This window comes from Magnolia sinica, chromosome 3, assembly GCF_029962835.1.
Source record: "Magnolia sinica isolate HGM2019 chromosome 3, MsV1, whole genome shotgun sequence".
NCBI classification, from domain to species: Eukaryota; Viridiplantae; Streptophyta; class Magnoliopsida; order Magnoliales; family Magnoliaceae; genus Magnolia; species Magnolia sinica.
The window spans coordinates 14,938,348-14,962,539 of record NC_080575.1 but is presented as its reverse complement, the minus strand read 5'-3'; the positions used below and the strand labels follow the sequence as shown (position 1 = coordinate 14,962,539).

Genomic DNA, 24,192 nt, shown 5'->3' with positions numbered 1-24,192 from the left:
ATCTGCCCAAGGGCATATGCTATGATCAGTCACTCATATCAAGCATACATATGATGCGTATGATCGTGAATCATAGAACTATACTAAGTAGGTCATATGGTAATGGATGCAGTTCATAACGAAGATGGGCTTAGACAGCCTACACATTACATGTACGGGCCTATAACGAGCCCTAGGGTGAGTCATAATGTGGACATTTAACCAACACTCTACTTACAATGTGGACGTCAAACCAACATTACTCCCAAAGCATAACCCGTCGTAAACATTATTGCATAAACCATGATGGGATCACACATTGCAATGGACCTTAGGTACATCCCATTGGGCCTTCAATATATCAAATGGGCCGTATCACATAGGCCTTACATTTATCAAATGGGCCGCATTAATGGGCCTCACCAATGGACCTTATGTACATTGCAATGGGCCATAGCCCATGGGCCTTAAAAATACATCACAATGGGCGCTGGGAGCTGAGAAAGGGGTTCTACGGAGGCTGTCGGCGCCGGATTCGGCGATCGAAAATTTTGTAAGCCCGGTTTCCGAGTTTGGGGCGTGACACTGCCCCTTTTCTATTCCTTGCTTTTGTACCGTGGTTGGATCTAGATGTTGGGGTGGAGAGCTTGGACCTCGAATCAAAGTCTCCTCGCAAGGAGAGCTGAAGTAAGGGGATAGATCGATTTCAAAATTTTCTTTGTTGCATCTTGCAAATCCCCTTGGAGAGAGATGTTCTCCTGGTAAGAAGGAAATAACTTCTGTCTCCTGTAGCTGATAAAAGTTCTGATCTTCTCCTCTCTCGTTGGATGGGACTGTTGAATGTAGATCAGTGTCTGGATGTGCTTCCCTGGATATCTGTTGTCTGTGTGGTGCGAATTTGATTGTCGAGTTTCCAAATGATCTTGCGCAACGTGTTGGAGTCTGTTGTCTGATTAATCTGTTTGTTGCTAGAAAAGAGACCTGCTGTCTATGAGCTAGGACAGCCTCATTTTCCATGAGAAACAGATTTCTGGTGGTATCAGACCTACCGATCTTATCTACTCCCGAAAGGTGGGGTTGAGAGGGAAAGATCTCTGGGATTTGTAGAATGGACTGGCTAGAACAGCATGTCTGCGGTGTACCCATCTCTGGGGCAGATCCCTTTAGATGATCAGTTTTTCTGATCTCAGTTAACCAGGGCTCCTGAAGAGGGTCATTTGCAAATGCAGCCTCCTCTTCCATAGTATCGGTCTCGGTACCTTGGCCCTGTACCGCTTCTACACATTCATGTGTTTTAGCCATTGAATTAGCCAACTTGCCTGCTTCACATCCCTGAAACTCCTCAACCCAAGAAACTGCATGTGCTGGAATTTCATCACTAACTTTCACCGTAGGGTCAGCATTCTCTTCTACAATCATATCCTGTTTGCCTGAGTATGCATCATCGTCCTTATCCAGAGTCTCAGCAGCCAACTCTACCGCCTTGGCTTTTTCACAAACACCTGCTGTGCATTCCTGAGGAGGTATCTGTTTGGAGCTGAAATTTCTCTCCACCCATTGTCTCGTGCTCTCCTTTGCCGCTGGCTCCCTATTGGGAGTTGTAGATTTGGGATTTGCCTTATATGAAGACATCATTGTCTCCATTTCCATGAATATGGGGAAGATTTTCCCAAGAACTACAAGTTTCAAAACAGTTTGCATATGAACTCCCGGCCTTATGACAACTTTAATCTGAGCAAACACCTGAAAAATACCGTAAGCACTGATAGGATTGATCTAGGTGACCCTGCCCATCTGATTTCCCAAATCCAGAATCACTGATTCCATCCAGGCATGAGCTAGGATGCCGTATAATCGCAGCCAAATACCTTCACCTCCAAACACCTCCTCTGGCTTCCATTTTCTGACCGAGATGATACTCATGCTCTGGTGAACATCGGAATCAAGCAAGAAATTATCGTAGTATTTCTTTGATCTCTAAGTGATGAGAAATTTTTCTGGGAATGTTCGAGTAACTTCCATGATAGAAGAGCTGTAAGAGGATGCCATGATAGCACTCCTGACCCTTAGAATGGAAATATATGGGGTGGAAGCCGTAACTACTACTCCTAATCTTAAGGCGTAGAGGCTGGTTTCCACCACACGTTGATCAGCTATTGTCACTTCATCGACCTCTTGGGGCAGTTCCCACGATCCCGCACTGGCCGCCGCTCGAACTGCCTCGACATAGGTATTGGTTGGTCACGGCTAACTTCCCTGGTTCCTCTGATTTGAGCTTCGCCGGTGTGTGTTTGTTGGAGACAGTTGTCTTCCCTATTTCCCCTTATTTGAGTTACGCCGACTGGGAGCTGATCTTTCAAGAATTGCCCTAGATCTGGCCCATCTGATCTCTATAATTCTTCCATCGATTCGTTTGCCATTGAGAACGTCCATGGCATTCTTTGCCTCCTGTTCATATCTGAATCTAGCAAAACCATATCCTCTCGGCTTCAGCGTGCAAGGGAAAGTGGGGATGTAAACATCAATCAGCTTCCCGTATTTACTAAATATCCAAAAAAGATCGACCATGGTGGTGTCATAGGTGATGTTCCGAATGAATAAGCTGAAGTCTCTGCTCTTCTGAATCTGAGTGGGTAGAATGGCGAGGGGTGCTCTTCGTTTCAAAACAGTCCATGTTGGAGAGAGAGCCTTTTGCTTGCAGCAGAACGACCTCTCCCACGAGCTGTCTGCGATTCATCGAGGGGTCTGGCCTGGCCAGACCCTGCGCGCTCCCTCATCGACTAGCTAGGTCATCAACGATCTAGGGCATCGACGAAGAAGTTCTCTTGAGTTTCATATCTACTGAGTTTGTGAATTCTAGGGTATGTCTTTTTCGGGGTCAACTACTTGAATCCTATAATTGAGTTGGAGCTGCAACACTTGTTATTAAGCAAACTTGCATATCCAAAGTCAAAATATGTACGTTTCATCACTGTTACCTCCGTTTAGAAAACTTGTTCAATATATAGGCTTAACTTTTCTATATATCATGAGTCCTCACCAAAAATAAATTAGAATTTTCAAGGCAAAAACAGTTGCGTTTATGCTACTTTACGGTATGAGAGTCTTAACCGACTCGATTTTCAGCTTACGCCATAAAATGATCTCGAAATATGGATTAACGCTGTGGATCTAATACAAACATCATGATGGCCCCACAGAAGCTCTGCTTCTGGAAACATGTTCATCCTTTCTTCCTTCCCAGTCGGCTTCCTGTCTCTCCAAACCCTGGGCGTGGATTTCCAGCAAAATCCTTTCACAGTAACGTGGACCGATGGCTGGGGCCCACTTTTTTGTTTGTGAGAAATTCCTAATGTTAAAACCTCTATACAGTCCACTGTGATATTTACATGCCATCTATACTGTTCATAAGTTCATATTGGGATGAACTGAAAACTCAAAAATATTAGCCTTATCCAAAAACTACTCTGGCCCTATAAATGATTCTATGGTGGACGTTCAATCTTCACTGTTTCCTGTCGTATAGCCCACTTGATAGCTAGATCTGGCTCATTTTTGGGCTCTTATCCAAACATGATCTGTTAAATTGATTAACAGGTCGGATTTCTTGAAAAAATCACGATCTTCCCATTTAGGTTACGGTTGACCTATATTAGTGCGAAAGGCATACACCCGGAATCCACGTATCCGGAGGATTCGCAGAGAGACGCCTATTGGTTATTGTGTTCAGAAAGAACAAAGGATGTCCATGTTACCAGGCGTGGAACTTGCGTGAGCCCCACCATGATGTATGTGTTAGATCCACAACGTCCATCCATATTTCAAGATCATTTTATGGCATGAACCCAAAACCATGCAAATCTAAATCTCAACAGGACCACAAAACAGAAACAATGGTAATTGTATACCTACCGTTGAAAACTACTTGGGGGTAACAATCTCATATTTTTCTTTCCCTTTATCCAGGTTTGTGTGGTCTATTTGAATCAAGTAGAATAGCAAATCAACGTCATGTCCGCCCTAGGAAGGTTCCGACAATCCCTGGTTTCTGTGATGTGGTTCAATTTCGCTCCAGATCTGCCTCATTTTCTAGATCATGTCTCAGACCTATCTTGAAAAATGGTTCAATAGTGTGGATCTAACAGATATATCATGGTGGGGCCCACAGAAGATTAACGCTCCAAAAGATTTCATCCTGTTAAACAGAGAAATTCATTGTACACAGAGGAAATACGCATATTTCCACGTTTATATATATATATATATATATATATATATATATATATATATATATATATATATATATATATATATATATATGCACTTGGGATCCATTTTATATATATATATATATATATATATGGCACAAGATTTCTGAAATGGGATTGGCTGGTGTACCACAACTAATATTGCTGGTGTGTTGACGTCATATAAAAGTCTCACTCACGTTTTTTACCTACGAAAAGTTTCGTCGGTAAAAGTTGTTTATCTGCTTTAACCAACGAAATGTTTCGTCGGTAAAACTCAACAAGAAAAGTATTAATCTGAAAAATATAATAATTTTACCAACGAAAATTTTCATTGGAAAAAACATTATTCCTGACGGCTTTAGTTCATCAATAAAAATCAGCGTGAAAATTTTCCGAGTGAAAAGGATAACATTTTTACTGACGAATATTTTCATCAGTAAAAGTTGTTGTTCTGCTTTTTACCGACGAAATGGTTCATTGGTAAAACTCACCATGAAAATTTTTTATCTGAAAAAGATAACTTTTTTATTGACAAAAGTTTTCGCCAGTAAAAATATTATTCCCGATGGTTTTAGTTCGTCAATAAAACTAAGCGTGAAAACTTTTTATCTGAAAAATATAACATTTTTACCGACGAATATTTTCGTTGGTAAAAGTTGTTTTTCTACTTTTTACCGACGAACTCTGCTTTTTACCGACGAAATGGTTCGTCGATAAAACTCGGCATGAAAATTTTTTATCTGAAAAATATAACAACTTTACCAACTAAAATTTTCATCAGTAAAAGTTATTTTTCTGCTTTTTACCGATGAAATAGTTCGTCAATAAAACTTGGCATGAAAATTTTGTCTGAAAAATATAACATTTTTACAGATGAAAATTTTCGTCAGTAAAAACATTATTTCCGACGGTTTTAATTCGTCGGTAAACTCAGAGTGAAAAGATAACTTTCGTACAGACGAAAAATTTTTGTCGGTAAAAACATTATTCCCGACAGTTTTAGTGCGTCGGTAAAAATATAACACTTTTACCGACGAAAATTGTCGTCGGTAAAAGTGGTTTTCTGCTTTCTCCGTACCAAACTTTTTCTTGGTAAAAGTCTTACCGCGAAGTTTTCAAAATAGCGCCAAATTTTTCTATCTTAAAAATTATATAAGTTTTACCGTCAAAAATGAACATCGGTAAAAACATTATTATCGATGGAAAAAATGTTCACATGTAAAACACTACTTTTACCAAGGAAATGTTTTTCGTCAGCAAAAAGTTCATCAATAAGAGCGTTGTTTCTTGTAGTGTCACCAAGTTCTATGGGTACATCATGGGGATATGTGTTAATCCAAACCCTCAGTCTATTTGGAGAGCTAGTAGTAAGGCTTGGGATAGGACAGATCCAATCAAGTGGAGTACACTGAAAAGCGCAGCGGGGGATTGAACATCTACCAGTGAAACCATTTTAGGGTCATAGAAGTTTTGGATCAATATGATATTTGCTTTTCCTCTTCATCTTGTTATGTGTGACCTTACGAACAGATAGGATGGAAAATTAACGCGATCGTGGGCCTTACAAACGTTTTAACTGTGATAATCATTGTCCCACTTCTATTTGTAGTCTGGTCTACTTGAGCTTTGGATATGACTCGTTTTTGGACTCATGATCTAAAATTATCTCGCCAAATGGATGAACGGGGTGGATATAATAAATTCATCATTATGTGGCCCATGTAACTTTAATCTCCTTTGAGCCGTTTACAACTCGGAGCTCCAAAAGTGCCAGCGCACCTCTTCGCACAACATGTACCCACACCAGCCATATTGGTGGTGTGTGGTAAACCAGCCAATCCTCTTCCCTAATTGGACCATTAGTCATCAGTATCTGTATTGGTCCAATCAAACCATTCAACACCAATTTCAGCCCAATCAGATGGTTCATCTTTCATATCAGTGCATTCCAGTCATGGACCTTTCATATCAACTCAATTGGACCGTCAATCTCATATATCAAACCCCTTGGACCACTCATCTCCAATTTTGGCCCAATCAAACCATCGATCTTTGATATTGGTCTTATTAGACCATTGATCTTTAAATTTGGCCTAATATGCCAGTTGATCATCAATATCATTTGAATCAGACGGATCGAGTTCAACATCAATCAAATCAAACCAGTTATATTCACCTCAATCCATTTCATCCTCAATAGTTGTCCAATCATTTCTTTAATCCTATGTAATGGTAAAATTGGACCATTCTCTAATTTTGGCTCATCAAGACTGTTCATCTTTTGATAACATTCTACTAGCAATTGATTTTCAATATGGAACAAATTAGACAGCAAATCTTGAAGTTCAGAGCGATTGAACCTCTCATCTCCAATTTCAGCCACATCAGACCATTGAACTTTTATATTGGTACATTCAAAATATTTATCTTCGACTTCAGCGTAATTAGACCGTTGATCTCCAATATCGTTCAAATTAGACCACTTGTCATTGATCTCGATCCATTGCAACCTTTGATCTTCAATATCGATCCAATTAAACCAATTAAACCACTGATCTTAAATATTAGCTTAATTCAAGCAATTCATTTCCAATTTCTACCAATGACTGATTTGTATCATCCACCTTGCGTGGTCTACCTTTGACCGTCAATCTGTACTAGAGAAATAATCTTGCTATTTACACGTTACTGTGGATTATTTCATGCATATGGACTGACTGATAAACGAAATACCAATTGGGGCCTACATGATGAATGGCTCAGATCTCATGCAGACAGGGCACACAATTGTCTCGTTGAAAAGGTCGTTGTTTCCAATTCAAAAGAAATAGACCAAGCATATATGCATTTGCTTAGCTTTGGTTAATTTTCTTTTGTTGACTAAATTAATGCTTAGCCTGGTCGTGTGATTAGGTAAATCTCATGAACGGGCACATCAGGAACCCATTCCGACCATATCACCACTCTTCAAAGCATGACCAAGTTTAGGATATTTCATGCCACTCATCTGATTTGGAGTAGTTAGCATCAAGGAAATAAGAATTAATAAACAAATGATGATATTTTCTGCACGTAACCGAGCCAATTCCTTCTTTTACATTGGACTGAAGAGGAAGAAGTCTTGGATTTCAAATAATAATAAAAATAATAAGACCATTTCAATGACAAACATTTCAGTAACCCCATTATAAATACTAACCTAATCCTCTTACATAACCCACAGCCAAAAACATTTCTCATTATAACATTTAGAGTTTCCTAGCATACATACATACACAATTCTAGACAGATTTTCAAGATGTCTACCGGCTTTATTCTTTTAGCATTCATTGCATTTAGTTTCTCCTTTACCTCCGCATCCGATCCCAGCCCTTTACAGGATTTCTGTGTTGCTGTGCGCAACAGCCCAGGTATTTTCACTCCGTTGAAAAAAAAAATCAAGTAACTGCATCATTGCTGCAAATAATATTACATGTAAATGCAATCCACCCCATTGGTGAAAGGATTCACATAATGAATGGGATACAACACCTACCTCACTGTCTGTTATTTTATATTTATATTGTTTTAATAATTCTTGAAATTAAGAATATGCTACTTACAACTCTTTTGTGTTATATGATGGCAGTGTTGGTGAATGGATTTGTGTGCAAGGAGCCAAAGCAAGTTCAGGCTGATGATTTCTTCTTCACGGGACTTGACAAACCAGGCAACACAAATAACAAGGTTGGGTCCAATGTGACCCAAGTAAACGTAGCCCAGATAGCAGGACTCAACACCCTCGGAGTCTCTTTGGTTCGTATAGACTATGCACCCTATGGTCTCAATGCACCCCACACGCACCCAAGGGCGACCGAGATCTTAACAGTCTTGGAGGGCACCCTTTACGTCGGATTTGTCACTTCCAACCCTGACAATCGCCTCATAACAAAGATCCTTCAGAAGGGTGATGTGTTTGTCTTCCCAATAAACTTGATTCATTTCCAGTTTAACATCGGCCACACCAATGCCATAGCGATTGCAGGGCTGAGCAGCCAGAACCCGGGAACCATCACCATTGCAAACGCTGTGTTCGGATCAAATCCACCCATCTCAGATGATGTTCTTGCCAAGGCATTCCAAGTTGATAAGAAAATAATTGATTATCTGCAATCTCAGTTTGGAATGAAAAACTAGAGCATGCCCTCTTACAGTAAACTCCCTCAGCAATATGTGGCATATCCACAATTAGTTTCATTACTAATGTGGTTGCTTGAATAAAATGCGAGTGCAACACATTTTTTTGTTTTGTTTTTCATTTTCTTTCTTTCTTTCTTTCTTTCTTTTGATTTCTTTATTTATTAGTTTTTGTTTAATGGTATCTAATGGATTTTAGCATGTTTGGAAAATCTCTCTCTCTCTCTCTCTCTCTCTCTCTCTGCACATTCGTAAAAAATATTAGAAACTAAGAACCTACCAAAGTGACTGTAGAGATGGTGATCTAGGTAATTGAATGGTGAGATCAACCCATACTTGTAATGTTGCATGCATGATGAAAGATTAACGTTCAGGTTTGTGGTACACTTCTCACCACAATGACAAGAGGATCGAAATAGCCATGTGAAAAACATCCCCCAGAATGATCCAATGCAATGGAAGCCCGTAAAATTAAGAAGAACATTAATTAATTCAAAATCGAGGCTGAATTTTCTCTGAACCATGAAGAGTGATGATGATATCTAGACCATCCTTGCTGATCGTCCAAAATTAAGAACACCTAATGCATTGGTTCGACTATCAAAATTGATCCAATGTACAAGATCGAAAAGGGGTCCATGTTCTTAGGATAAATCTTGAGATCTTAATTGTTCTTGCAAACTATCGAGGCCATCAAAACTCCTGAAGCACAGGTGACGGGGGAATGCGTGAGCATGTCCAGGAAATGCACGCAGACATGGACGGATGTTCGTTCCAACATCCCACTTTGAAGTTGTTTTTCTATGCTTTCCACGGCAATTTTCGAGATATATTTGCTACCTTATACAGCTCAAGTGGACACTTATCCAAGGATGATTTCGTAGGTCTATTTCGTGGGGTTCAAAGAGCTGTGAGGCGAGATTTTCAAACCCCTATGTGGTCCCCGAGATGTCCGTGAAAAATCCACTCCATCCATTAGTTTTGTTAGCTCATGTTATGATAAGAGCTCTAAAATGAATCAGATCAAAGACTCAAGTGAGCCGCACCACAAGAAACAATTGGAATTGAACTACCACCATTGAAGTATTATCACTTCATCCCGGTGGGAATCACCTTATAAACGGGTTGGATGGCATGTAAACATCACGGTGATCGAGTCCTAAGAAGAATGCAATAGTGGGCATTTCCATTAAGTTGTGTGCATTAGAAAAACGCTCACATGCGCTCCTCTTTTCAGTGAGAACTTGTGAGCACAAGTTTAAGTGAGAACTTGTGGCACCTTTGTACGCGTGACGTGGTCACAAAATCCAAATAGTGCTGGGGGATTGCGAAAGCACACAAAGATGAATCAAGCAAAGTAGTCCAATCGCACAACCAAGTCCAATCACAAAGAAATTGAATTTAACGTGAAAAAACCCTTTTGAGAAAAAACCATGGCACAAAGCGACGATGATGCACTATGAAATCAGAAATTACAAGAGATAGAGAGAATACCAGATTCGAACGAGCCTTAAATCTCTCCTTACTGCAGCCTCGCTGAGGGGGAAGCCGTCAGCGAGCAGGGGGGGAGCCGTCGAGTTCGAGATCGAGCAGGGCGATGATGGACGGACCAAGGCCGTCGATGTGAGTGGGCCCAACGGATCCTCCATGCAAGGAGACTGGAGGGGTGGAGGAGGCGATGGTGGCGGAGGCGCCGCAGTGGCGGAGGCTGAGGGGGTGGGTACGGGTTCGGAGGTGGCGGCAGGTACGATGGCGGTGGGTATGGCTTCAACGGTGGTGGCGGAAGAGATGGAGGCGGAAGAGGCGGATGCAGTGGGAGGAACGACGATGGTGGTGGCGGGTACGGTGGTGGCTACGGCGGCAATGGCAGATGTGGAACTTGTTACAATTGCAGTGAGCCAGGCCATATGGCAAGGGACTGTTAACAGGGCAGCGATGGCGGGAGGTACAGAGGTGGCGGAGGTGGTGGCAGTGGCGGTGGCAGTGGTGGATCGTGTTATAACTGTGGGGAGCAGGGACATTTTGCTAGGGAGTGCCCTAGTGGTTTGATGAAATGAAGTGGGTAGGTTTTTTTTCTTTTTTCTCTTTTTTTGGCTCTTTTTTTGGGTTCCCATCAGATATTTTGAATTGGGTTTTGGTTTTTTGGGTTGTTGGTAGTGGAAATCTGACCGTCGATGGAGGTGGGTCCGATTTTTCTCCTTTTCTTTTTCTGCTGATATGCGTTTTTTGGACTTATTTTTGGAGCAATCGTGCTTTAATGTGGAGGGAAGGAAAAAAATCTCTCCTTATAAGCCCTTGAAACCCTTAGGAACGAATTAGAAAGATCTGAGATACACCCTAATCCCGATTACACCCATATATATATATATATATATATATATATAGAGAGAGAGAGAGAGAGAGGAGAAACACACTCGAAATAGGAAACAAATCCTGCAAATATGCAACTCTGTGTAACTCTGCGCGATCGTTCGATGATACTTTTGATGGGACTTCGGTGGTATCGACAGACTGTTGATGTTAACGAACCCACTACGATGGCATCGAACTAAACACCAAAATGTTTCAGTGACTAAACATGAAAATTCTAGATTTTATCGATGACATCAAGCAAGCCTTCGATGTCATCGAACAACCTTCGATGGCATCGAGCAAGGCACTTCATGTGTCTCGCAACTAACAAGATAAATTCTAGATTTTCTTGATGGCATCGACCAAGATTTCGATGACATCGAAGTTTGCTCGATGGCATCAAAACTGTCATCGACAAACTTGTTGATTTACATATTTAAGACATCAATCAACAATCTTCACCATGTCTTCAATCGTCATTCTTCATAGCTCTTTTTCCCTCTTCTTTAATTGCACATTGCATCATAGCTTGACCATCACTTCTCATGCACACTCCGTCTTCCTTTACAGCTTCACCAAGCCCAGAGAAGTTGCATAAAACATGAACTTCTCTATAGGAACCACTTTAGTGAGCATGTCCGCTGGATTCACGCTCATGTGAATCTTTTCCAGAGTCACGACTCCTTCCTCAAGCACCTGTCGGATAAAATAGTAACGAACATCAATGTGTTTAGTACGTGAGTGATAAATATAGTTTTAGCTAAATTGATAGTGATTTCGCTATCATAATTAACCAGCACGGCCTCTTGCTGAAGTCTCAATTGATTTATCATCCCTCTCAACTAAACATCTTCTTCGAATGCCTTTGTCACTGTCATATACTCAACTTTGGTTGTGGAAAGAGCCACCACAGACTGAAGCTTTGACATCCAACTGACTGCTCTACCCAATAGCACAAATGAGTAACCTGAAGTTGACTTCTAGAATCCACACTGCCCGCGTAATCTGAATTCACATATCCAACTAACTTGGCCCATGTTTTCTCAAAAGATAAAAAGTAGTCGTGTGTACCTCGAATGTATCGAAGTAGCCATTTCACCACTTCTCAGTGTTACTTTCCAGGGTTAGACATATATCTGCTAACAACATAAATCGCCTGTGAAATATTCGATCTTGTACAGACCATAACATACATCAAACTGCCAACCACATTCGAATAAGACACATAAGACATACCCTGCTTTTCTTCATCTGTTTTAGGACATTATTTTGAAGATAACTTGAAGTAAGTCACATGTGGAACGCTAACGGGCTTTACCTTGTTTATCCCATACTTGATCAACACCTTCTCAAGGTTTTCTTCATGAGATAACCAAAGACCACTGGCGATCACCATGTCATCAACATAAAACACCAGGATGATGAGTTTGCCATCACTCGGTGTCTTGTAATAGACACAGTGATCGTACTCACTCCTGGTAAACTTCTGACTCAACATGAAATAATCGAACTTTTTGTACCGCTACCTAGGCAGCTGTTTCATGTCATACAACTACCTCTTTAACTTGCAAACCTTGTTCTCTGCCCCTTATATTTCATAACCTTTTGGTTACTTTATGTAGATTTGTTCTTCAAATTTTCTATGCAAGAATGCAGTCTTCACATCCATTTGCTCTAGCTCGAGATCGTATTGGGCAACTAGCACTAACACGAATATGATAAATACTTGCTTCACAACCGGTGTGAATATCTTAGTAAATTAGACACCCTCCCTCTAAGCATATCTCTTCGCTGTCAACCTTGCCTTGTACCTATCATGTTTCTTCTTGAAGATCCACTTACACTCAATCGTTTATCGGCTAACGGGAAGCTCCACCAACTCCCACATCTCGTTCTTGTATAATGAGTTTATCTCATCGTCTATCGTTGCTTTTCACCTTTCTACCTGACTCATCAAGAGCCTCCTGAAGAGTAGACGGATCCCCCTCATTTATAATGATGGCATATGTGATATTTGAGTCATCCTTGTATCTCACTAGTAATCTACGATTCTGCGGTGGATTCCTTCTCACAGGTGGCTGCTCCACCTGCACCTGTACCTCTATCTTTGTTCCTGTCTCAACCTGAGTTTCATCTCTGTCTAACTGAACATCCACTACCAACTTTTCCGGTTCATCTTGCTCATCCTTACGAAATAAGGATCCTTCGTCGAATTCGACATCACGCCTAAAGATGATTTTTTGTATGACCCGGTCATACAACCTATATCCCTTCACACTACTACTATATCCGACAAACATATATTTCTTAGCTCTTTATTATAGCTTATCTACTCAACTGATGGTATATGAGAGTAAGCTTCACAACCAAATACACATAAACCCGAGCAGTCTACCTACCGACCACTCTATACTTCTTCTGAAATTTTACAACCAATGGCCGTAGAAGGAAACCAATTTACCAAGTAACAAGCCGTATTAATAGCCTCAGTTCATAATTACCCAACCCAGCATTATTAATCATGAATCGGGCTCTCTCCAAAGAGTCTGATTCATTCACTCAGCCACACAGTTTTGTTCAAGTGTGTAGTGCATTGTGTTATGCCTCATGATCCCTTCATCGTTATAATATTGATTAAATTCACCTGAATAAATTCTCCACTATTATCTGTCCTTAGAACCTTCACTTTTTGCCCTAACTATTTTTCCACCATTTCCTTCCATTGCTTGAAGTCGGTGAAAACATTTGATTTATTTTTCATGAAATAAATCTACACTTTCTTGGAGTAGTCATCAATGAATGTGACAAACCAAGACGACCCTCCATCGAAAACTAGGGACAACATCCCCCATACATCAGAATGCACATATAATCAACAACACCCTTACATGTTTTATAGATTTAAAAGATAACCTTCAATGTTTACCATATATACAATACTTACATATACTTAAGTCAAAAACTTTAAAAAATGGAATTAAAAAATAGTCAAATAGTACCTTCATGCCCCACTCGCTCATGTTACCCAAACGTATATTCCATATACGTACAGACGTGAAATCTATTATAGACATTGTAGCTTCACTTAATGACGTGCTCCTGATCAACTTGTAAAGGTTCCCGCTCCTTTATGCCTTCATAACAACGAATGCCCCTTTAAAACTTTAAGGACACGATCAAAGCTGGTGAATTTGCACCCTAGTGCCTTGAGTGCTCCTAGAGATATCAAGCTCCTACTCATATCAAAAACATATCTCACCTCAGTCAAGGTATGCTCCATGCCATCAAACATCTTAATGCGCATCGATCCAACACCCACCACATTACAGGCATTGTCATTGCCCATAAATACCTGGCCACCATTGTACCCTTGTAACTGGTAAACCAACTCCAATGAGAAGTCATGTGTAACATCTCGAATTTTCGTGGCCCGAATATATATATTCGTGCCTGAGAATTTCGGGTGTCAATAATATAAAAATTGGATGCTTCAAAATCGCACTTTATTTTTTCTTTCATTTATATCACATCTAGTTACATTCACGAAAGTAAAATCAACTGTATTTATTATTTCATTAGATTAAAAGAATTCAACACATTATCAAATGCTCTCTCAATGGGAGTTTATTACATTATCAAAGTTTACAGCGAAAATAAATAAAACTAAACATAAAGCTATCTCTTTATTTATTCAGAATAATCTTCCGCGGGGAGATTGTCATCATTGTCTTCAATCTGCACATCACCTGCATCATCTGTACGGTTGGAGAGAGTCAATGCCCTACTCATAGTAATGGTTATCCTTTAAGATTAACAATAATTCAAGAGATTCATAAGAGTAATATAAGAATTCTGATATGTCTCGTACTCCACCACTACGAGTGGTATCAGTATGCGCAACCAATATATATATATATATATATATATATATATAAATGCATGCCTAGTAAAGTATGTGTGGCTCATCATATGTAGTGATCATCACAATGTGGAATATAATTCATAGAAAACCCGGCTTGCCTCGCCTTGAGACGATACAACACATGAATCAGATGAATTACAAGATACAATTTGTTCATGGAGGGACTATTTGTAACATCCAATCCCGAAAGTGATGTAACACGCATTGCGGATTACTTACATCAATTTGTGCACCACTATCCAAAATTCATGAAATTACGTGTCGACCAAGAGGGTCACTACCCAGAGCACATTACATCCATGATAAAATATTAGATTCACTAGTTATGAGACCTTTAAAACATCACTTGCACCAAAGGGGAAATAAATCAAACCACAAGAGTTTTGGAATACCAAGACATAAAGAGAGGTAGCACAAGGCTAACTTAATAAAAGAGAAAAGTAGTATTTAGCTTTCTCAATAAAAGAGGAGAGTAGTAAATAGTCTAACTCAACAAGAATAAGGGGAGAGAAGCAAAAGACCAACTCGATATAGAGTGGAAGCATGCGTCGCTCTCAAAATTGGCAAAGGGCAAGGCTTATATCCATCTTCCCACATAAATTAATAAAAATAACGCATAATTAAGATTATTCCTTAACCATAATTCTCAAAAAGATAAATAATTATTAATGGTAAATCAATTAATTGCATAGATAATCAAAATAACATGAAGGTATGCAAAACAAGATAAATCATATCAATTTAAATTAGTATAAGCTTAAAGGAATCTCTCACTTTATTCTTAGATCTAAACCCTAGGTAGATATCCATGTAGAAAAGCTTTCATATAAATCACGACATCACTTGAGCAAGAGGAAGACACCACATATGTGGAGAAGGAAGAGAATGATAGCATCTAGGCTCTAGGCTCTCTCTCTCTCTTTCTCTCTTTATCTTTCTCTTTCTCTCTCTTCCTTGGGTGTTAGGGGATTGGGCATGTGAGTGAAGAGGAGAATGCACACCCCCTTTATAAAAGGAGTGCGTGTGAGAGGGGGTGTGTTTCACATCCCACTTGTATTGGGTTTCTCCAATTTAACATTTTCTAGCCATCTTTCTTTAAATCTAATTCGTCTAGTGTGTCGGGGTCGTCGAATAGGGCCGGGGTATATGATTTTCTTGGTGATCTGAAATTTAGATTGACTAATCTTAAAAATTCTCCTAACGGGTGCCAAAACAAACTTATTCTTAATTAACGGTCCACACTTAATGATCATAGCCTAATTTTGAGAGAAATGTGTTGTCAGGATAGACAAAAGGTTAGATAAAATTTGGTGGTTGATCGATGGTGAAAAAAGTCTAAATCTAAAATTTCACCCTTTGTACCAAATAAAATGAACTGGCTTCAACATTCAACGGTGTAGGATCATGATCGGGGTCTAAATTTTGTATAACCTCATAGTCATATTAGACCAAAGTGTAGTCTAAATTTGAGTTGCGATGGACGGCAGAAAGTGGTTAAATCGGAAGATCCAGATTTATAAGGAGCTGGTAAGCCTCGAAAGGATAACTTCGCACCTAAGGAAAAGCTTACCAAAGTGGGGTCTTCATATTTCATACTTGCTTCATATTATGTGCAATTTAAGTCATTCATCTGAAGAGAAATATACTACAACGACTATTCACGAGGCTTCTTCACTCAATGGACACCAAAATCAACAGTTAAGGGGCTGATTTATCAATTGGGTCACTTTTACAATGTTCTAAGGGCTGAAATTTGGCATATATGGTTAATTTATGATACATAGGTATGGTATAAATTTTCACATCAAACGGATTGTAAGAACCACATGATCTAAAATTTAGGGGTCTAGGTCAATGACATTTTCGTAATTATTACTGATATGAGAGTTTTAAAAAATCTAATGGTTCTACATGGTTATAGGCACGTTTCTAAGTAATTCTTACAAAAGAACTTATATCTAAATCATTATGAATAAAGAATTATTCACCAAATTAATTAAGGGAATGTACATATATCAACCAACATAATAGATGGTTAGATGACATGTTAAAAATAGAAAAACTTGATGGTTAGTACTCTAATCATGTATGTAAGTGGGCGTATGGTCAATTTTGTAAACGGATGATCACAAGTATACTGTTAGATTCAAGTAACTTGTTCACATGTGTTAGTTTCTCAGATTGTAGTTTCCATGGTGGGTTAAGCATATTCATAGGTGGTGAACAAGATGAACGAATCAGAATTTCAAATTTATATATATGAGCGGATACAAATATCAAGTAATTAGTTTACTATGATCGGGTGGTCGAAACTCAAAGTGGACGGTTAGATATCTTTACATATCGGTGGATAGTTGGCTGAACGGTTGATTATAATGGACAAGTGAGAATACTTGGACATATAATGATCTTGTCTTAAAATTAACGGTCAGATACGGCTTGATATATGGATGAAGATCATTCCCAACGGTCAAATTCATGATGGAGAATAGGCGTAAGGTTAGGATAGTTAAATGGGTATCATACACATGTATATACCAAGTTAGATTTTATGGTAACACTCGAGAACTTTCAATACTTAGATATTTAAAAGTTAGGGATGTTACAACATGTGATATGATGCCCCAGTATCCAAAATCCACTCTTCCCTACAATCATCGTATAAGTGTCCGACCATAGATACTAACAACATGTCACTTCCGCTTGTACCTTCATCAGATTCGGCAGTGTTGGCTTCCTTGGAAGAAGCCTTTGAATTTTCAACATTGAAACCGAGTAAATAGCATGAGTGCCCGAGTGCCAAATACTAGTAGGTCGCGTCTCCCACTGTGTCGTAGTTGGTTGAAAAGGGTGTGACTTTATCTACCCGAGGGTAGAGGGTTATAAAATAGGTTAAGTCTGACCAACTCGTAAATAGGTCCGCTATCGGCGAGCCGGGTGGGCATTGGCATACCACTGATGAGGCGGATAGTGAAGTATTTTACACTCACTTCGTCGTGTGCGTCACAGACGACAGCCAGTGTCGGAGTGTACTAGACCCCGACAATATTTCCAGCAATGAACTGTTCTGATATGTGGACTATTTGAGGATCAGTATGTTTTCATTGCATCTCTAGCATATGACATTCGGCCACGTAGGCCTTGCATTGCATAGCCTTGGTATGCCTAACACCATTTATTGACTTACCAATTTATCCCTCCATCATTTCCACTTACTTTGACATTTGTATGCTTGGCACATGCATTGCGCACATATCCACGCACTCTCTAAGCTTTGTAGTAAGCTTAGGCATGTTCTTTACATGCAGGTTATGTTAGACCGTATCAGCATTGGGACAGGAGCATGTTCCTGATCTTTTGGAGTTTTATTATATCATGTATTTCACTTGTGGTTATTCTCCTTTATAATAATTAAAAAAAACACCCTAAAAATTCTTCTTGTACGATCCCAAGATCAAAACCTGGTGTATGAGAGTTGGGAGTCGGGAATAGGGTACAATGAAGGCCGTCGGTACCGGATTGTAATGACCTGAAAATTTTCGTGCTAAGACCTGAGTACTACCTCACATCCTTGAGAAGTTTTGTGTGGGTTAATTAGCGCTAAACTCGATTGCTTGATAAATTAGCATCAATCACTTTAAATTTGATCTGCAGGACTCAAAACCTGTAGAATCGTTAGCGCTATGTTACTCTGAAATCTGGGATTCAACGCTAAATCCAGTTGCTCTCGAAAATTTTTAGAAGCTTTGGATCGGACCTGGACCACGCGTCAAAAGTCCGTTAGCGATGATCTTAGACAGTTATGGTCACCTTGTTGAGCTTAACCATCACCTCAGAAATTAAGTCTAGATGATGTCCTGAGTCGATTTGCTTAAGTCCGGAATGAAGAGGGTGAGAACGATGAGAAATTAAATATGATTTTATAAAATCTAAGTCGTGTCGCTTGCGCGACGATTTTAAGCAATCTGACCATTGGATTCTGACCCAATTTCACCCTCGGATCAGGGAAGGTGGCCCAGGCATGTCATAGTGCTTGTGGAGCTGATCGAGTTTTGGTGACTGTTGAACTGAGATTGGTCCGCCACGGCTGATCTGTAAATTCGATTGGTATGAAAACTTAGTCTGACCTAGATCCATGGTCAGTGAGCTTAAGTCCGACTACACGTGAAAAAAGGACTACCGGAAGTGCTCCGTTGGATCGAGAGAGGCCTAATTTAGTTATAACCTAAGTATACCTTAGCCCTGGGGCTATTTTCATCAATGTTAGGCCTATATAAAGACCTTAAAACCCTCACTCTCTATTCCATACGAATTTCCTAAACCCTAGCTAAAAGAGAGAGGAAAAGAGAGAGAAAGTAAGAAAGAAGTTGGTGAATCATTGGAGATTCTTTCTTGTTTTTCTGCATCCTTAAACTATCACTTCTGAATCGTTATGTCGACGATTCTAAGTTCATCCTTAGGTAAGTTAATCTAACCCTAGTCTGTTTTAAAGCTTAGAATAGTCTTTGTGTTGATGTAGCTCATTACTATTCTTGCCTTAGGTTATCTAGTCACCGTTGACAAAGACATATCGTCTGAATCAGTTCGGTGCGCTTTTTCTGATTTAAGGTGCAGACTATAATCGTATAGGTTATGGTTTTCAAGGCTTTCAATGTCAGATAATGATTTATTATTGTTGTGGGTGTAATTTCATATGCCAAATGCGATGTTTATATTGCGTTCCTGATATATATGAGTTATGTTGAGATTTGTGTATTCTATGTATATGTAGAAAGTATCGTGTACGTGTATAATACGAACATTTGTTTGCCATGATTAATTGTCGTATACTTGTGCTAGTTGTATGTGTGTCAACTCCTTGGCAAAAGAAATTGTCCAAATGTGTGTTATCACCAACATATGTTATGTATGTTGGAATATGTAGTCTAAGTGTTTGTAGAAATGTCTGCATGATCTAATGTGTAATATATTATCCTATTTACGGGCGTTGAGAAGAGATTCTCAACTCTCATATCGGTGTGTATGATTTCCTACATTCAATTTACAATCTTTGTTCTTTAAGTTCAAGCACTACTTATGTTGAAATCCATGTTAAGTTGATATTCTTCAAATGCTCACATACTGTATGATTTGGGTTGTTGTTCCATTACTGTTCTAAAGTGTTGATATGAATATCTATTGTAATGGAATATGTTTAAAACTATGGAATAGTCCAGGAAATCGATAATCGGCCTTGAGTTCGTGGCTGAGGTTGCTTTCGCCACGAAGGACGTGTTTGACGAACCCGAGTCGTATTAGAGTTGTCGGCAGTGGTTTGGCAACACAGAGTATTTGCGCACTCTATGTCGTTCAACCCAACGTGCGCTCGTGCTAGTCGAGTTCGTCAAGTAACCTGATTATCCGATATATGTTCACCATGTATGGATGTTATTGTTTGAATATAGGGTACCAAACTTACCGATGAAATCCCGTTAACCATTATACCTTGATCCGCTAAGACTCATGAGCCGAACATGGTGGTATGGGACACCGTGGTCGAGCTGTCGGCCTACGCTGGGGTGACGAGCCTCCCCATAGTGACCAGTGAGCACACCAGACTCATGAGCCGATTATGGTGGTATGGGATACTATATTCGCGCTGTCGGCCTACATTGATTGGTGACGAGCCCTTTGTAGTGACCTCGAGCATATCGCGATATTGCATTAAGGCGACAAGCCTTAGCGTAGTAACTAAGGTATGATAGGCGTGCATTGATTGGTGACGAGCCCTTTGCAACAACCTAGAACCATATGATCGTATGACATTGCTTAGGACTGACGACCCTAGAATGGATCACTGTGTAGAAATTGATATGAGGAAGGTACTTTAACTTCCCAATCCTGCTGTATGAAAAGGACTAATAACAACTTGGTAATCATGTTCATGCACTGCATTGCATGTGCATAGAAGTCGTTGGCACTGCGGAAGGTTGTCATGCGTAACGTAAGATGAAAACGCTGAGGGAGTGCAGGCGAGGGCATGCATCATTTATACATACATCCTTGCATTAACAAGAGTACTTTAGACTTGTTTAATTATATTGTCATATCATTACTGCTTGATTGATTTGATATCATGTTAACTTTTACCGTATAGTTCCACTGAGTTGATCACTCACTCCCACATTCTGGGACGGTGTTTCAAAACCAACCAGACTCTGTCTTAGATGCAGATGATGACGGGACACCTGAGGCAGAGCAGGAGTTCGAGGATGATGAGAACGCGTTTTCTGTTATGCAGTTCTCAGGCGGGTTCATGTGAGCCATGTCCTGATCAACGGGGATTCTGGGTTTTCTTTTTGGATTGATAACTTCATTTTGATACTTGTATTTTGAAGATAAACACTTGTATTATGACCTGGCAGAGCATACATACCACAGGGACTTACACATGTACACATATATTTCTTTAAGTCTTTCGCTTGCGTTTTTCACTTATCCCTTGATTATGTTTGCAGTTTGGCTTAATCTATTCCATATTTTATGCACTCATACAGACAACATACATCCATCATTACATATGTTGCATAAGTGATGTTTTGGAACTCGGGAGCTGAGTTATGCTCGACCCCCGAATTTCATGGCGTTACACGGATTCAGCGGTTGGAAATTTTGTGAGCCTGCTTCCCGAGCATGGGGCGTGACAGATGTGTTTAGTTAAAGGGGAAGCCATACTAGTGATAGGTGAGGTCGACGAAGGGTTGTGTGGAGCTCATCAAGTTAGGAGGAAAATAAGGCCCACATTTAGGTGTTATCAATATTCTGGCTAATAATGATGGCTGATTGCATTCAATATGTCAAAGGCGTGAGGCATGCTGGAAAACGGGCTGATACAGCACATGCACGCAAGAGTTAGCCACAAAGAGATTATTGAGTTCATTGAAACTTGTATCAGGTATGACATTTTGTAAGTGTTATAGTTTATATCCCTGTCTGTTGTCAAATTTGTGGTGCCAAAATCACTGTTATATATAACTTGCATAAGTGAAGCTCTCTTAAGGATCAACATTCATGAACAAGCTAAGCTCACAACAAGCAAAGCTCACAAGTACAAGGATCAATCTTGAATGCATGACCAGCTCACAAGACAAGACTCAAGCTGCAAGACTTCAAGAAGAGTACAAGGCAGTTTGTAAAGAACTCAAGACACTTTCAAGATTGAGCTACATCAAGATTTTAAGATTGAACTACATCAAGACTTCAAGGCTCATACTTCAAGGTCACTAGCTCCTAATGTTTCAATGTCCTTACTTCATGGTTGAGGTTTGACTGACATTAGGTTGACCTTAGAAGTAGGTCATTTTGGATACATAAATCGAATGTTTATTTTAGATAAGTTTGGTCTGTTCTTCGACTAGTCTTAGGCCTTCTTCGACTAGTCCTAGAGTTGCTTCGACCAGTCTAAGAAATTCCTCGATCAGTCGTGAGTTTGTTACAAATTTCGGATAAAATCTGTTAGGCTTCGACTAGTCCAGGAATCTGTTCGACCAGTCGAAGGAACAGTGTCGACTGCATCTTCTACCAGTCAAAAATCTTCGACTCAAAATCCAGCGATGTTTTTCAGGTTCTTCGACCAGTCAAAGGTGACTTTCGACCAGTCGTAGAATGGTCAAAGCTTATCGCGCCTGATTTTTCAAATATCTGTTATTGCTTCGACTAGTCAAAGAGCTCCCTAGACCAGTCGAAGACGCAATCTGCTCACCTATAAATAATGCACGAATCTCAGAAGAAATCATCAAATTAATTAATCCATTCAAGCCAATCTTCGTCGAACTTCTGAGAGATAATTCTGTGCTCCATCTAAGCTACGTGTGCTTATTTAATATTCTCTTTCCTTAGCTTTATTTAATTAATTTTGTTTCTGCTATTCCAATCTAATTTGATAAGAGGAATTGTTATTCCCTTTATTTGAAATCAAAATCAATTAAGGCAAGCCCTATTTGGTTTAATTTAAAATCTATTAGAATTAGAACCATTGTAATTGAGTACTGGACATTGAACTTGGACATTCAATCATCTACTCTGATTTGGTTCTACCGAGCTGCTACAACGAAGGAGATAATCAGGTATTTTACATTTAATTGTAAATTCCTTTCTATTTTTGGTTTCTTTCAAGATTTGCCAGAAAAATCTTGTTGTATTGGTTATCTGAGGAGAGCCAGGAAAACTCAGAAGTGGGGTTTTTTTAATTGTGTAAGCCCACAGACAAAGACACAATTGTAAAGGTTTTGGGTGAACCTGGGAAAACCTATTTTGTTAGTGAACGCTAATATCCCCTGTGTGAGGATATTAGGAGTGGAGTAGCATTCTGTGTGGCTGTTGTTTAACAGTTGATGAACACACAGGCGAACCACTATAATCCCTTGTGTTGTGGTTGAATGATTTATACTTCTGATCTTTAATTATTCTTTTGTGGGATGCATGTATGGTGGTGAATGTTGTAATCATTTAATTCAAGCATTGTGAGAATTTTGTAATAGTTTAGAATTTATTTTCTGCTATTCCTTTATCAGCTTGATATTCAATTTCCTTTAAAAATTGTTCCAGCAAGGTTGCCCTGCCATTTTTATGGTGTATAGCTGTCCCTAGAACAATACATTTGTGATTACAATTTATTTTAATTCAGTTTATATTTATTTCTGTATTCCTCTTCGGTTTGAGATTTGATACAAAGATCTTTCTAGAAATAAGGTTGTCCTACCATAAACTCTGGTTTTTGGTGTAAGGTTGTCCTTAGAACAACATTTGTATCAACCTCTCAAGATCTGAATTTTGAGGTTATTTTACTTTCTTGCATTGTGATTTATTTTGGCTATCATATTCTTTAATTCCGCTGTTATAAGTTTTATTAGGCATTATCCTATTCACCCCCCCTCTAGGACATATAGCTAGGCCTTTTCAAGTGGTATTAGAGCCTAATAGCTCTTTTTTAATTCTTGGATTTAATTCCTGAGCTAACGATTTAAGCTATTTAAGATGTCAAATTTTGATAGCCTTTCACGCACAAGGCCTCCACCCTTTGATGGCTCCAACTATGCCTATTGGAAAGCCAGAATGAGGATCTTCCTCAAATCAATGGATGAAAATGTGTGGCAAGCCACAGTGACTGAATGGAAACCTCCTATCATGGAAGTTATTGGGGTTGATGGTTCAAAATCTATGAAAGTCACACCATATTACCAATGGACCACTCTTCAGAAAAGTGAGAGCAGTGCAAATGCTAAAGCACTAAATGCAATTACTTGCGCACTATCACCGGATGAGTTCAAAAGAATCATTTCCTGTGATACTGCAAAGCAAGCTTGGGATATATTAGAAATGACACACGAGGGTACTACAATTGTCAAAAAATCTAAAGTCCAACTCCTCACAACCAGATTTGAAGAAATTCATATGGAGGAAAATGAAATGTTTATGGACTTTTACACTAGATTGAATGACATTGTAAACTCAATGTGGGGTCTTGGCGATAAA

At 39.4% G+C, this 24,192-nt stretch overlaps 1 protein-coding gene and 1 pseudogene across 3 annotated transcripts; both read left to right on the top strand.

The window, feature by feature from the left end:
* Positions 1 to 7,386: 7,386 nt before the first annotated feature.
* Positions 7,387 to 8,440, top strand: LOC131241429 (putative germin-like protein 2-1). Of its 3 annotated transcripts, none has more exons than XM_058240226.1 (2): positions 7,387 to 7,623; positions 7,902 to 8,440. In XM_058240226.1, exons 1-2 carry the CDS (start codon positions 7,528 to 7,530, stop codon positions 8,403 to 8,405), a joined length of 600 nt encoding a protein of 199 aa, XP_058096209.1. In that variant the 5' UTR covers positions 7,387 to 7,527; the 3' UTR covers positions 8,406 to 8,440. The 3 variants fall into 3 exon arrangements, with proteins under 3 accessions (XP_058096209.1, XP_058096208.1, XP_058096207.1); XM_058240225.1 differs by having other exon boundaries at positions 7,387 to 7,639; positions 7,858 to 8,440; XM_058240224.1 differs by having other exon boundaries at positions 7,387 to 7,647; positions 7,863 to 8,440.
* Positions 8,441 to 9,162: 722 nt separating this feature from the next.
* Positions 9,163 to 10,673, top strand: LOC131238814 (glycine-rich protein 2-like; annotated as a pseudogene).
* The last annotated feature ends 13,519 nt before the right edge of the window (positions 10,674 to 24,192 follow it).